Genomic DNA, 15,399 nt, shown 5'->3' with positions numbered 1-15,399 from the left:
AATTATTTGTATGACTGGTATGCCATATGGAATGCTGCCAATATAGTCTCTAATACCCCTGTATGTGGCAATTTTAAGACTGCATTTAGAATTCTATGTGCAGCTCTGGGTACCAGTGTTCAAAGATAATAAACGTAAAATGTTTTTATGAGTTCAAAGAAGGTCACTAAGATGGTCAAGGGAATTGAGAAATTTTCTTATGTATAAAATTATAGCAGCTTGCTTAGTTTAGCAACAGATTGAGGGGGACTCTTTACTAGCAAATTTGTGGGGGAAATATTAGGGAAGGGAAAAAGAGAAGCTTTTTCGGCTAAAAAAAAGGCCATTGCTAGCTTAAGATCAAATGGCTACAAACTGGCTACGGATAAATTTAGACTGGAAATTACAAGATTGCTGTCAGAGAAGTGAAGTTTTGGAATGGTCTCCCCAGCAAAGCGGCAGAATGAAGAACCTGCCTCTTAGAGATGAATTTGGATATGTTTATAAAAGGGATGGTATGCCAGGATAGGAAGTTCTGGGACACCCATCAGCATATGTGATATGCAATCTGGTGTCTGCAGTCTCTGAACTGAAGGTAGCTCTTGTAGAGTGGAAGGCATTTGATAATCTGAGACCTAAATTCTTTTGCTATTAACCAGGTGTGCTTAGGAAGGAATTTTTCCCCTTTTCATGAACGCTACTGGCTTCTGAGGGGTTTTTTTTCTACCTTCTCCATTGGGGAATGCTGGCTTCTGCTAATACTTGGGGTTTTGACTGGCTGCCTTAATACTTCTACCAATACTTAGAAAACCCAGAGGTTATTTAGAAAGCCCAGGCTTAAGAGTCTTGCACTTCTGCTCAGGGTCATATCAATAGCCAAATCTGGGGTCTAGAAATAATTTTCCCATAGGTCAAATTGGCAGGAACCATGAAGTTTTTGTCCCTCTCTCTACCACAGGCTATGGTCCTTTTCCTGGGATCTTCTTAACATATATTTACAAACTGCTACAAAATCTTGCAGTGCCAGGGCATTGGCAGCATCCTTGGTTTCTGCTTTTGTGTCACGTTCGCACTAGGCCTGTGAGAAACAGCCAGCATTCGCTTTGGATCCGGATTCGGCCAATTTGGGGAACAGTGATTCGATTTCTTGATTCAAATCACTGTCCTGAATTGATTCGAATTGGGGCAGTAGCCGAATCTCCAAATCACCCAGGCCCACCCACTCTCCCAGCCTCGCAATGGCTGCCCTGCCTACCCCAGTTCCTGGCACTTTGAGAAAAAAAAAAAAAGCCCCAACTCACTGGGTGCTGCATAGGGGGCTCTGCACAAGCCCTCCAACCCCCCTCACTTCCCCAGTCCCCCCATGGCTGCCCCGGCCGCCCCAGCTCCAGCCCTTTAAGGAAACAAAAACGAGAAAAACCCCCAGACTCACCAGTTCCTGCCAGCAGAGGGTGATCCTCGTTGCCCACCGCTGCATGGGGGGCTCTACACAAGCCTCCTGAAGCCCCAAGGCTGCTGCACGAGCGGTGAGTCCCAGGGTTTTTCTCAGTTTTTTTTTCTTAAAGGGCTGGAGCTGGTTCAGGCAGGGCAGCCATGAGGGGGACTGGGGGAGTGAGGGGCAGGAGGGTGGGTCATGGCACAGCCCCCCATGCAGCATGGGGCAGTGCAGGACAGTGGGGATCGCCCCGCCCACCTGGTGAGTCGGGGCTTTTTTTTAAAGCACTGGGAGGTGGGGCAGGCGGGGCAGCCTGGGGAGGCTAGGAGAGCAGTTGGAGAGCACTCAAGGGGGCTGGGGGAACAGGCAAGGGATGGGGCCTGGCAGGCATCCTCCCATGGTCTGTACCCCCAACCCCCACTTACTGGCTCCAAGTCTGGCTCCAGCTGCCTGCTCCAGCCAGCAGGGACTGTCCGAATCATCAAAGACCTCCAAATCTCTTCCATGGAGAGCTTCGAATCAATTCGAACCTTTTTACTGGTCTCTTGATTCGATTTGGATTTGGCCGCCAAATTGGGCCGAATCGCCTCCGAATCGAATCAGCACCCAAAGCTTTGCACAGCTTTAATGTTAACAGAGTGTTTTGAATACAGTTCTCTATAGTTGTGGGAAAGTGTTTGCAGTGGTGACTTTGAAGGCTCCGGAGCTGCCTTAGTTAACGCTTACCTCTGATTGCAACCAACTGGATTTGATGGCCCAGGAGGCCTACCAGTCCTATGACCCTAAACAAGTATTAAATCCTTAAATCCTCCAACCCTTGCAGTACATTAACTTTTAAGTATTCTAAAATTAAAATCTATATAATGTGTTTACTTTATATGTACGTCCCTCCTGAATTAACAGCCATCTTCCCAATTCCTTCAGACATGTGTCTGTATCATTTTTAAGTCCCACTAAGGAGGGATCCCACTACAGTACTTTATGCCCAGAAAGTAACTCACCTCTGCATGCATAGAATCTTGCAACCCTAAACTCTTAGAAACTTGACTCACAACATTACCTCTGAAACAAGAACCTTGCTGGAACATCCTTTTTACAAAAGATAATATAGCATCAATTTAAAGTACACGTGGGCTGCAAAGCTACTACAATTGGGAGACACCCAGATTTTGCTAAACTTCATTTGTGGGGATGGATGGTAGAGACTCTTTTCTAACAGAAACTACTCCCACTTAAGTGGACAAACATAATGGAAAACTAATATTTTTCCATGCTTGTCCCAAAAGCCAGTATTCAGATTCCCCTTCAGCAGCTGAAGCCATTCAAAAATATATGCACTGTAAATGCGACTGGAGATGCCAGTTGCAAGGGATGTGGCAAATGGAGAGTTAATAGTTCCAGAAAGGGAAACTTCTTGACTGATGTCATAAAAAAGGAGTTCTTGAGCAAGCGCAAATCAGATTGCAGATACTTGTTATCTGTCACAACGGCTATTTCAATATGGTATCCTAAGAGCTCGCAAACAGATGATGACCCTAACCTTTTTGCTCCAGAATTTTTGTGCATATTTACTTGTGCCAGCACCCCCCATATTTTAAGTATTTATACGGTAGTCCAGGACATGTGTTTTACTGAGATAGCCTAAACTAGCTGGTGGCAATTATCTTTCATCTTCCCAGGTATTTTGTCCAGTGAGCAACTGCTTATCTTCACTGAAAGTCCTCACATGCAGGGTACTGAGGAGTTCCATTACCATCCCACTGGTTCCCTCACTAGAGGAGAGTAACACATTTTGGGCTGAAGTAGCTTCAGGCCACAATACATTTTAATTACAATCAAATAAACCCATGGTACAATGCAAAATTCATCCTGTAGCAGCATGAATCATAGTTACATTTTAAATATTACAATTCAAAAACAGCATTTTTGCATGAAGGTATTTACAATAAAGCTTATTCTAGTCTACAGCAAATAAAACATTTAATTGTTTACCTTGCCTGGATATTACTTGTACACTAAGCTGCACTGTTCCATCTGTTTTCACTCCTTGGTCAAAGAGACTGCGATCTGGGTCCAGCTTAATAAGGAGATTTAAAAAAAATGATTAGCATCACAAAACATTCAGAAAGTTTTCTTGTATGTTAAGTGCTATACCTTAAAATTTGCCAGGCTTTCAGAGAATATAACTAGAGAAATCAACTTTTTAAAAATTAAGACTGCATGAATAATGCACTCTTTATCTAGATAAATAAAAAGGTCTCTTTACAATCGTTTAGACAAATTATTCCTCTACACTCATCTCTGAAAATGTTACGTCAACTAATTAAAAGAGTTTCAATGTAGAAGAATAATGCTTAAAGGGACTCTTTCAACCTGGGGTCACATGAGACCAAAAAAGGTTCCAGGAATCATACCCCTGGCACTTGGATGTTTCTCATTTTTTATTGATGTAGTTCTAGAATATGTTTTCCCTCCCTAATGCTCTTGATAAACCTCAGCGCACAGATGAAATAGTGAAACTACAGAAAAATAATACGTTATCAAATAGCAAAGGAAAGAAAGTAAAATACCTCTTTCTGATCCAAACTGGTAACTGCAACAATACATTTAATATTTTCACACAAAAGTGTCATTTCTTTTTAAAGTTTACAATATTCCTTTAGCAAAGCTACTTAATGGTTCGCCCCAGGACAGTGATTAAAGACAGTTGCCTAGACAACCTTTGCTTCCTTAGCTATACAACCCTGGAAATCTTACATCTTGCCACACCAACTTTGATTAATCTCTGAATGCATCTCTGACAAGGACTAACACCCTTCGTTGCATTACAACACTCTTCTCTCATGTAGATTAACCTTTTTCTAACAAAGCATGCGTCACAACCATATATCCAAAAATGTACAATAGAACTGTTTTTTTCTAATGCAACCGAGTTCAAAGCAACATACCACCTTTTAGCCACTGCATGGAACACAAGAGGGTGACAGATGGAGGAAGGGACATTTTTATCAGAGTCTAACTACCTGGGCTAGGTACAGACATTACATTTTTACTGGTATAAGTGACTGGAAACCAGTCTATATCTGTACCAAAAAAGTAGTCCGGCACTCAAAGTTGGTCTATATCTGTAAAAGAAGTTTGGCGCACAGACTGGTTTAAAAATGGTAGAGCCTGGTGTAAGATTTGCCCCCACTCCACCACCAAAGGGAAAATATGTGTTCTGTTCATACCGATCTAAACTGTGCCGCTTACACAAAACTGCCTAAATCAGATTTGATTGCGCCTCAGGTTTTTTGAATACCTGCATCTAGCCTTGGTGTCCAGAAGATCCTGTGATCAGAGCTAAAAGCTCCAATCACTCACTTGTCACTTGTAATTGTTACATGGAACAAGCTCAGAGCTGTTTTCACTGGATCCGAATCCTTCTATGTCAATAAAAATACCTTTTTCTGCTTCTCTCTCTCTCTAGCAAGAGGAAAATTGATTTTTCTCATCACCTACTTCCATTTTACATGCTGGTAAAATGTAGTAGATTCTGGGAACATAATGATGACATTTATTAGAAAAAAAACAAAAACATTTCTACTAAAAGAGTACCGAATTATTTTTTTGGCTCTATAGGGTGCCTCCTCTTTCTCCTCCTTTCACCATCACAATATCAAATAAGAGACTAAAAAGGGAAGATGGAGTCGATTTCTCATCACAATCCTAAATGGGGCCCAGCAAAAGTAGAAATGTTCTTTTTACACAATAGCCTTTCATGACTGCCCTTACGTCTGCCTTGGAAAAATTAAATTAGCAAAACAAAAATACTATTCACTATGGAGAATTTTACTATGTTTACTAATGTTTTCATTTTGCTACTTCCAAATACAACATTATCAGTTAGTGTTGCATCTTTTAGCTTTTTTAGTTGTGACTTTAAAGATACAGAAATTTTCATGTAATCCTTTAAAACCCATTTTGCAATATATTCACCATTTCTAACTAGTCATCACTTGCACATCACCATAAAGGAAAAAAACAGGATAATGAAAGTGGTCTAAAAAATGAGGTGTAACAAGGTTAAAAAAATCAGGTCTAAATGAATATAAAAAAGGGGAGGGGGCAGGAAAAGTAATTTGCAGTTTTAGTAAACAAAGTTTCACATTTCCCCTGAGTTCTAAAGTAACAATATAAAGGTAACTCTCTATAACAGGAATTATTCTCTCAGGGTTTCCCTATGTCAGCACTATTCCCATGGAACAACTCAACTGAAATACACAAAAATAAAGCTTAGTTTCTGACAGTTACTACCCCACCATAATAACATCACATACAACTTCAGGTAGATACAAATTTTAATTTGTATGTTAATATCCAATCATGTCCTGACTAGCTTGATGCTTTTTCTATAAAATATATTTGATCTTGTAATTATGCTAAAGTCATTAAGTAACACACCTTTATAAGAAATATAACTAAATATATCCAGTGAGTGTTCTTCTGTTAAGCTACCCATATTCAATTTTAAGGACTTAGGCTAGCAAGATGACATATTTTCGTATGTAAGATTCTGCTATTCAGTTTCTCCACTTTTTTCCCTGAGAATCCACATACTTGTAATTATTTTGCAAACTCAAAAATATTTTAAGTGAGGCCTACCTAAAGAAGGAACTCAGAGTGATCGCACGCTCATCTACTACATAAGATAAACACAGCCTAAACAAAGTCCATTATTTCCTCTGCTGAGTAACTGGAAGGAAAACACTTTTAGCAGCAGGAACCCCCATCTTTCAGTCAGTGCAATACAGCATGTATTAGTGTCTCCACTTACACATACAGCAATAATCTGGTAGAGAATAACCCAATGGGTATGCCAATATACATTCTTCCTACGCAGTGAACCATGACTATGCATCACACTTTCAGCTTCACAAGAACGTCATGAAATTATTATTATTTTTGAGAAGTATGCCTAGAAATACCAGCAAACAAAACTGTAGTAAGTACTTTTCTCACTTCTGGATTCAGGAAGCCTGAAAACAATCTCTCAAAGAAACACTGGCATTGTAGGAAACAATCAAGCTATTTGATTTTAAGTATAGTATGAAGGGTAGTGTAGTTATTTTCAGAATCATGCCTCTTCCCCCCCCCGCCTCAAAGCCTGATGATTCTTCCATTCAGAAAATTCTCACAGAAACCCTGAAAGTCATCCAGTTTTATTTGCAGTGAATTAGTAATCAGAGTACATGTATTAAACAATATCAAGCTGACGATGAGCCAGACATTTGCAAGATTAGACCCCTAACTGGAACCTATGTACCAAATAAAACATATTATACTCTAAGCCAACATCAGAGCAGAAGGAAGGGATTGAATATACAGAAATGTTCTCAAAGCAGAGTTCTCAAATGCAGTTTTTCAACCCCTCTTTGCTTTACCTGGATATCCTGTAGGCAGATTTCATGTGCATCCAAGGAACACTGTAGTCTTGGTTCCAACAACTTCTTAAGATTTCCAATTGGTTCATTGATGTCAATAGCCTGGCTCACAAATTCTGCTGTGGTGTATGTCTGCTCAACAATGCTTAAAAACCAAAAGAATATAAGAATTGCTAAATGAACATAAAGACAGCTTTCAAAATGCAGTAACTATGAGTTTCAATCAGAGCTGGCCTCAGAGAAAATGGCGCCCTAGGGGAACTCCTATTTTGGTGTCCCCTCCTCCCTCCCCCAAGTCAGCAGCACTGCTGTGGCAGAGGCAGGGACACAGAGCGCAGTCCAGTGGGGAAGCTGAGTAGTATGGTGCGCCAGGCAAGTACCCTGCTGCTCCTAGCAGATGGAGGCAGGAAGCGGGCTAGGTACTGCTCTTCCTGCCAGAAGCGGGGATTGGCTGGGACAGTGGAAGAGAGTTGCTGTGAGCATGGGCTGCTCACACGTGTTTGCATGTGTGTGCGTGTGTGTGGCGCCCCCCTGACCACAGCACTCTGGGTGGCTGTTCACCGCTAAGGCCAGCTCTGGTTTCAATACTAATACAAATGGTAGCTAGTTAAAAAAGGATTAAGAATTTAACCTACACAAAAGCCAATGATAACTTCTGAAATGTTTATACCAAGTGATTTGAGAATCATTCTAAAGAAATCCTAGCTTATTCTGAGCAAAAAAATGAATGAACAGGAAGAATAGGATCTTCTAAAAATATTAAAACTACTTTCTGATAATTATTTAGTACAGATTAAGTTATCAAAAATCTATTAGCTCTAAGTAACTTGTAAGTAGTGTGTATGTAATAAGCATTCTACTTTTCAGGTGGAAGAGTACATTTATAGTTTTAGTATCCGTTCTTAAAATGTTTAAGAGCTACACCTAATTAACTTTTTTTTAAAGTTTAAGATCAAAACAAGTCGCATGTACAAGCTGAGAAGAGTAGGAAAAAAGCTGCTCTCAATGCTTTAAAATGAAGTACTCCTCATTTTTTTCTGATGACAATTATGTAATTATGTTATGATCAATATAAACTGGATTTCTGCTCCTTTGCACTTCAGGTATCTGCAACACTGCTGCTCTTTCAGTAAACAAGTATTGTATAAATTAAGTGTAATGGAAAGAAACATACCTACATGAATCACTTTAACAGTCCAGTTACCAAATAGAGAAAATTTTACTTAACGTAAGAATACCTGTACTGGATTAGACAAGTAGTCAGAATGCTTTCTCTATTTCACTAAATGTCTGTGTGTAACAGGACCAAAAGTAACCAGGAGTTTTCTATGCACTCTTCTCAGCATGATGTGGTATTCTGTATACATATATCACAGTTCCATTAACATCTTCTCCAAAACATCAGTCTTCATATTTTCAAAACTGTCTAATCCATGGCAGCCAAGAAAAAACTTTCAATTTTGGGCACTCAACTAAAAATCCTCACTATTTCTTTTTTCAAATAAAATTACTGAAACAGAACATTATGGAAAGGAGAACGACTGATTTATAGGACTGAAAATGAAGCTATATTTTATCTAGTTTCCTCTAAACTCTTATGATTTGTGCTTTGGTGACCAGTGCTGTATACTGAATAGATATTTTTATAAATGACACCCAAGTCTCTTTCCTGAGTGGTTATTTGTGATACAACTGGCAATGAGATACAGCAGTTTAAAGAATTCCTTCCAGTGTGCATTGCAATGCATTTGCTTATCTACTAACAAGATGCCTAACTTCCAAGTTTCATTATGTTCCTTTAATGTTCACCACTCTTCCAGTTCTGACTAACCTATATAATTTGCATCTTCTGCAGATTTTATCATCTTGCTGCTCATTCTCTTATTTAAATCACTAATTATTATAATCAAACCGCAAACTTAGAATGGGTCTTTGGGGATTATATAAACCCTTCACAGCTAAGACTGCAATCGACTTGCGAGTTAAAAGCCATTGTTTAGATGCTGCTTAAAATTTTGGCCAGATTTACTAAGAAGGTCAAGGAAATTTATCTTCCAAGATTGAAGAGAGATACAAGTTTGAGTCATGAGTAATTTACATATATATACTCTGACAAGATATATTCTCTCTCAGAATGAAGCAGATGTATTTGAAGAAAATAAGATAGTAACTAAGCAGCTTTTAAAACTATCTTTATCTTATGAACAGTGCTTAGATAACTGAATAAAATGGCATGGAAATCACACAAAATGTTGGGTTTTTTAATTTTTTACCACTTTTATAATACATATCCCTTTGATCAATTACAACAAAAAAATATGAAGTGCAAAATATTGCGGTCAATGGTTAAAAACAGTAAACTTTAAAAATAGTTCTGAAAACAGTCAGTGAAACCGTTACTAACTTCGACCCTCCCCATAAAAAACTCAAGGTTACAGAATCATGAAGTCATATATTGGAAGAAATAACCATTTCCTAAAGTCACCATGCATCCTGCAGCTGGTGGAACATGGAAAAGCAAACTTTCCAAACAAGGTCACTGAAGGAGGTGGGCAGAATAGTTTAAAGCATCTCACTAAGCATATATAGGAAGTTTGTGGCAAAGGTGGAAACAGAATTCTTACCTCAAAGACAGATACACATTTCAATAGCAGATAGTCTTTTTTACTTCCTCCACCCCCACCCCCCTTAACTGAAGATAATGCTTACACAATTTGCTTTAAGAACATCAGATAAAAGAGCTAGAGATGTTCAAGGAAGCCAGGAAATATTAGGAAACAACCATTTTTGGGGACAAAGCCCATCCAACAACGGGCTCTACAGCAGCAGTTCCTGTTTCCCACACAGAGCTCTGCTGACCTATTTATCCTATTTTATTTTTTTTAAACATACTTTTTATATTTACACAAACAGAAAAAAAATATTAAAGGGAAAAAAGGCCAAAAAGCCTTATTCCAAAACCCAGTAAAGGTTTTTTTGCATTTTCATGTTACTTACAAAGCTCAGGAACTGAAAACAAAGAAGTTAAATAGTTAATGGTTAAAGTCTTACCTTCCTGTCTCAACCATTTTGTATTAGGAATACTCAATACCCAGCCTACGGGCCAAATCTGGCCCTTGGTTCTATGTCACTGAGCCCGGAGGGCTCCCCCAAGGGTCTAGAAACGTGATGGTGGTAGAACAGTGGCACTGGTACCTCACTACCCAATTTCCACACCTATGGGGAGTCTTGGGTCCTGCACACTGGATTGGGTGCCTGATCCCAGTGCACAGGGCTGAGCAAGGACAGCACCATGCCCCAGGGCCTGATCCCACCACATGGAAGGCAGGAGGTGATGGTGGTGCTGGGCCACAAACCCAGTGTATGATGTGGGGAAGGCAAGTGCCAGCCCCCCAGGACCCAATCCTGGTACACAGAGCAGGAAAGGAGTGGTGCTGGACCCCAAGGCCCAAACCTGCCCATAAACTGGCCTCATCTGGCCCTCAGGGCCAGAAGTCTGAGCACCACTGATTTATAATATTGTATGTAAAAGACATATATTTTATCACAATACAATAATTATAACATAAAATATCATCTTTTATTATAAAGCATTAAAAATAAAATCATTTTGAAAAGAAGGCTTTTGTGTCTAAGTCCTGTGGACTGGCCTTAAAAATAAATCCAACTACAGGCAGATAACCAAAAAAACTGCATTCCTATCATCTGTTTAACTATTCTGAAGGAATGTTGGAAGATAGCTTTCATCTATGCAGCTATAATACACTAAAAACCTGCCATCATTAAACGTGTTGGAGTTAAAATTCTTATTTTTCTTTATATGCTGCTATAAATTTTCTGTATTTGCTTATTTTGCTTTGTATGTTGCTTTATAAGTGAGATACAGGCTATTCCATAAATAATACATTCATGGCATTTGTAATCAACAATAAGTTGATGACGATCCAAATGCTTGCACTATTGTTTGATCAAATTTGGTTTTGAAGGTCCTTTTAGCATGACAGGCATAACTACAGAAAATAATTAATTCTGGGTGTTGGTAGTGGGGATGATGTTCAGGGAGCCTCGTTTTCTCTGATAAGAAAAAATCCAATTTTCTGATACGTGTGTGCGTGTAGTGGTGTTTCATTTTACTCATTCACCACTTTAATCACAGAAAAATGTGAATTTTGGCGGGGGGGGGGAGGGGAGTGTTAAGTCAGAAAACGTGGGATTTTTTAAATCAAGGAAAACCAGGATCTCTGGTGATATTACTGTTAAAGTATCAAAAATTGTTCCCATAACCAAAATCCTTCTCTCCTCTGTTCATACACAGGAGGAAAATTGCTTGACGTGGGAAAGGGCTGGAATGTTGGAACCAGAAGACCCCATGGCAGTTGGGAGAACTTTGTCAAGTCCTAACCTCCCTCCAGGGGAAACTGGGGACAGCAACAAGATAAAGCAGGAACAAGACCTTAGCAGAGTATGACAGTGAAATGGTGGCAGGGAAGGGAGGGTGAGCTGAAGAAAGGTAAAAGCAGCAAGAACGAATAAGCTAGAGAGATAATAGGCTGAAAGTTCACCCAAAAGGTAAGAATGATGCTGACAGCCTCTACACAAATCTAGCAAAGCAGGTGAGCTGTTGCCCATCCCGTCTTTCATTTACTGATTTTCTCCTCTAAATCTTCAAGGAGTCAATTCTTGCCTGCAAGGCAGACATCAGTCCTGATAAAGGCTTAATGGGAATTGGGGGTAGTAGTATTCCAGGACTTGTAAGTATTGTGATTGTCACCACAGCTTCCAAAAACTGAAGACGTGACTATCAACCCCATTTTTATATATAAAAAGGAAAAACAGAAACAGCAGAATAAATAAGTAACCTGCCTAGGAACATTAGTCAATGAATGAAGCCTAAACTCCTATGGTAGGGAATAGGCATAAAAAAAATCACTTTTACAATGTCTACATTTTGTAATTGATGAAACTTTTCACATTAAAAATAAACAAAACTATGTGTGTACTTGAAAAGGCCCAAAATTGCTATATAAAGAGTATATAGCAATTGGCCTCCCAGAATCTTGAAAAACTGACCTCAATTTTGTCAATAGCGCAAATGGGCTGGCTACACTGACACAGGGTCATCCTGTATAGTTTTATGGAGCTGGCTTCTCTGCTTACAAGCAGAGGGAACATTAAAAAATACAAGCGTTTACTCAGTTTGTGAGAAACATAAAACACTTGGAGTTCAGACTTAGGGGGGGCTACCATGTTGCTCAGAAATAAGATTGTCTCCAAGGAAAAGGGACTAATGTCTGAGGTGAGCTCTTGAAAAGTAAGTCATGATTACTTATGCTTGAAAGTAAAGACTGAGGCAATCGAACAGAAAGAGATTTGAACGGGAAAATGAGAACTAATTTAGAGCTGAAGCCAGTCAAACTGGTGTTTCAAGCAATACTGTTTCTACTGTTAATATAATGGATCAGTTATCTTGCCTTTCTGCTTTATTCAGAAGTTTTTGGGTGGCATGACTGGCACTGATGGAGAAGTGAGGGAGGGCTGGACTTGGATGCTTCCATGTTGGTTACAAAGGGATACGCTGAAGTTTAAGGGCTTGCAAAAAACACAAACAGGGTTATCAAGAAAGTGAAAGCAAGGTGAAGAATGGGAGAGATGAAACGCATAGAACTAGGAACAAAATGGCAGAGAAACAAGAGAAACAATTATAATTGAACAAAATGCATTTCCTGTTGCACAGTGAGGAAGGTTTTACCTCAAAGCAAAAGGTGTTAGGGGAAAAGGTTAAGCAAGCTGAAGTGAACGTGCTAATGGATAAGACATTTCTGCAATGTGGCAAGAGGGATTAGAAGTTGCAGTAACACATACCAAAAACAGGATACTCCAGGTCATGCTAACACTATTACATCTGCTATTTTTTGGTTTCCTATCTGCACTGGATAACAAACAAGTTCAAGTGACAGCTGTCTAACCTTCCTTTGCCAGGTCTGAAGCACTGCATCTCCCCACTGAAAACGGCAACAAGACAAACTGATTTCAAATAGCAGCAGCTACTTGAAGCCTTATGACTCAGAGTGAGCACTAATTTAAAATACATACCTTTCTTCTGTGCACTCCTGTTTCTCGGTTCCATCAATTTCTATTTCTATCAGCTCCTCTGTATCTCTCTTAGTCATGGCTAAAACGCTTCAAATACAGACCTGAAATAGAAAAATTGTAGAAGAAATTTCATGAAATATAAACAATTAATAATTGAACATTAGTTTCCCAACAAACATGATCTTTTGCAATAAAGTATGTAACTTAAAAAACGTTTCTATTGCAAATCCAACTCACACAGTCAGAATAGTGGGAGGGAAATGTGGAAACTATAAAGTATCTACTAATACTTGTTTATTAATAAGTTGGTGGATGGAAATTCAGGAATGTAAATAGATGCATATGCACACACTACACAACCTGAGGCAACTTTTATTGTATTTATTTGAATGTTTCCATCCTTGTTGGATGCTGTATGAAGCAATCATGTTCACCCATCATGGGCTGGTAACATTTATATTCTAGGTTGTTGTTTTTAAACACTTTAGGATTTTTTTGTCTAATATTTGCCATGGGCTGCTTTTCAGAGGAATGTGAAAAAAGTGTTAACCATACACTTTTAAGCTTTACATCAATACATAAATTGCATTGACTACATTTCCACTATTATCCCGCTTTAATCCTGTGGTTTCTTATAAGGAAATTCGTTTACCATTCATCCATGAAACACCTAATGGCTACGGGATTTTTCATATGTAGTTCTTACTGCTCCCTAATTTCAATGATCAACATGTACACTAAAATTATTTTTGTACCGCCACCTAACAGGCATCTTCTCATCCTTCTCTTTCCCACTCCCTCTCAAGTACATCTTTCAAGGCCCAGAAGACACTACTCAAGTCTATTTGAAATTATCCTTCAAGGGTGGAGTGCATTTGAGTAACAGCAACTCAAAAAACAGTGAATTATGGGCTTCCAAAACTGAAGTACATTAAGATCATTTCCACAGCTTCATTTGTTCTCAGAAACAAATGTGTACCATATCTATAAAGCACTCTGAAACAACAAAGGTTGTTCAAAGGTTGATACAAAGGTATCTTCATTTTAGGTCCACGCAGAACCTGCAGAATTCAAGAGGAAGCCTAGAAAACAGCATTTCTTCTGGTGAATACATTAGACCTGTGCTCATCGCGGACATGCCACAGTATTTTGGCTCCATGTTAAGATTCTGTTTGACCTGTAAACGCCCAACACCGACTTAGCTTCCATGAGACTGTCACCACAAGCTATTCCACAGTTGTAGATAACAGAAATATCCAATACATTTCAGCAGGGCCCTGAAAAAGGAGGCTGTTTAGCAGGCTGTTCTTCAGCAGGGCCCCAGCCTTCCAACCAGCAGCAGCTCATTAGTTAGCTTTCAGGCTTAGCCCTACTTCCCCAAAGCAAAACAGACATGGCAAAGGGCAGGTAGTAAGTGATCAACAACCAGGTGCTGAGTGTCGTACACCTTACGTTGAGGTAACAGATGCATTACTGTGAATGGGTAGAGTCTGTCTGTATTACTAACTGCATTTTAAAGAGAGGCTCCCAGAATCAGGGTGGAAGCTCTTCTCGGCTTCCCACAGAAAAATTGGGACACTTCGTGTGTGTTTACACAGCCTCCAAGGCAAAGGGGATGCTAGGCGCTGGAGGCGCATTGGGAACACAGATGTTAGGACAGCATAAGCATCTGGAAAATACCCCTAATGTTTCTAGGGCTGTGAGCATGGAGCAAAGCAGTAGTGTCTCAGTGGAAGGAAATGACAGGATAAGGAGCAACAGTCTCCAGTTGCAGCAAGGGAAGTTTAGGTTGGATATTAGGAAAAACTTTCTCACTAGGGAAGTGAAGCACTGGAATGGGTTACTCAGAGATAATGGACTCTCCATCTTTGGTGGTTATTGGTTAGACAAAGCCTTGGCAGGAATGATCTAGCTGGGGATGGTCCTGCTTGGAGCAGGGGGCTGCACTTGACCACCTCCTGAGGTCCTTTCCAGCCCTCATTATCTATGCTCTTTTCCCCCTGTGGCTCAAGGCTGCCCCCTGCCCCAGGAGTACACAGAGGATTGGTGTGCAGGGTTGCTTTGACCAGGGCTGTTTCTGCCTCAGGAGAACAGGAGGCCCCTTCTAGGCCCGCTTCTCTACGGCTACAAACAAGAAGCACTGAGGGCCGGGTCCAGCCGCCGCCTCTAGCTGACAGCTCCGCAGACAGGCGCGGCCCCAAGCGCCTTCCGCTTCCTTCCACTTCCCTCCTTTCGGGCCCTCTGTGCGTGTGGCTGCTTCCCTCAGCCCCGGCTCGCCGCCGCCTCTAGCTGACAGCTCCGCAGACAGGCGCGGCCCCAAGCGCCTTCCGCTTCCTTCCACTTCCCTCCTTTCGGGCCCTCTGTGCGTGTGGCTGCTTCCCTCAGCCCCGGCTCGGGCGGGCCAGCTACCCCCCACCCGCTGAACGCGGCAGCACCGCGGGCACCACCAGCGTTTCGCGCCCTGAGGCG

General features: G+C 40.5%; 1 protein-coding gene and 1 long non-coding RNA gene across 3 annotated transcripts in view; one reads left to right on the top strand and one right to left on the bottom strand.

Annotated features, from left to right (window-relative positions):
• Positions 1-13,077, bottom strand: part of GABPA (GA binding protein transcription factor subunit alpha) — a 38,702-nt gene extending 25,625 nt beyond the window's left edge. For both annotated transcript variants that reach the window (XM_006035436.3, XM_014525583.2), the window contains exons 1-3: positions 12,931-13,077; positions 6,838-6,982; positions 3,407-3,491 (exon numbers count right to left, since the gene is read on the bottom strand). In XM_006035436.3, the coding sequence (XP_006035498.1) occupies positions 3,407-3,491; positions 6,838-6,982; positions 12,931-13,007 (307 nt within the window). In that variant the 5' untranslated portion in view covers positions 13,008-13,077. The remainder of the gene's footprint in view (positions 1-3,406; positions 3,492-6,837; positions 6,983-12,930) is intronic.
• Positions 11,029-14,785, top strand: LOC102385712. Its single transcript, XR_325135.3, has 3 exons — positions 11,029-11,406; positions 12,817-12,905; positions 13,979-14,785. It is a non-coding gene; the product is annotated as an uncharacterized LOC102385712 (long non-coding RNA).
• The last annotated feature ends 614 nt before the right edge of the window (positions 14,786-15,399 follow it).

Source organism: Alligator sinensis, unplaced genomic scaffold (assembly GCF_000455745.1).
Source record: "Alligator sinensis unplaced genomic scaffold, ASM45574v1 scaffold1151_1, whole genome shotgun sequence".
In the NCBI taxonomy this organism is placed as follows: domain Eukaryota; kingdom Metazoa; phylum Chordata; order Crocodylia; family Alligatoridae; genus Alligator; species Alligator sinensis.
Note: the sequence above shows the minus strand (reverse complement) of the source record. Positions and strands in the feature narration are given on the sequence as shown.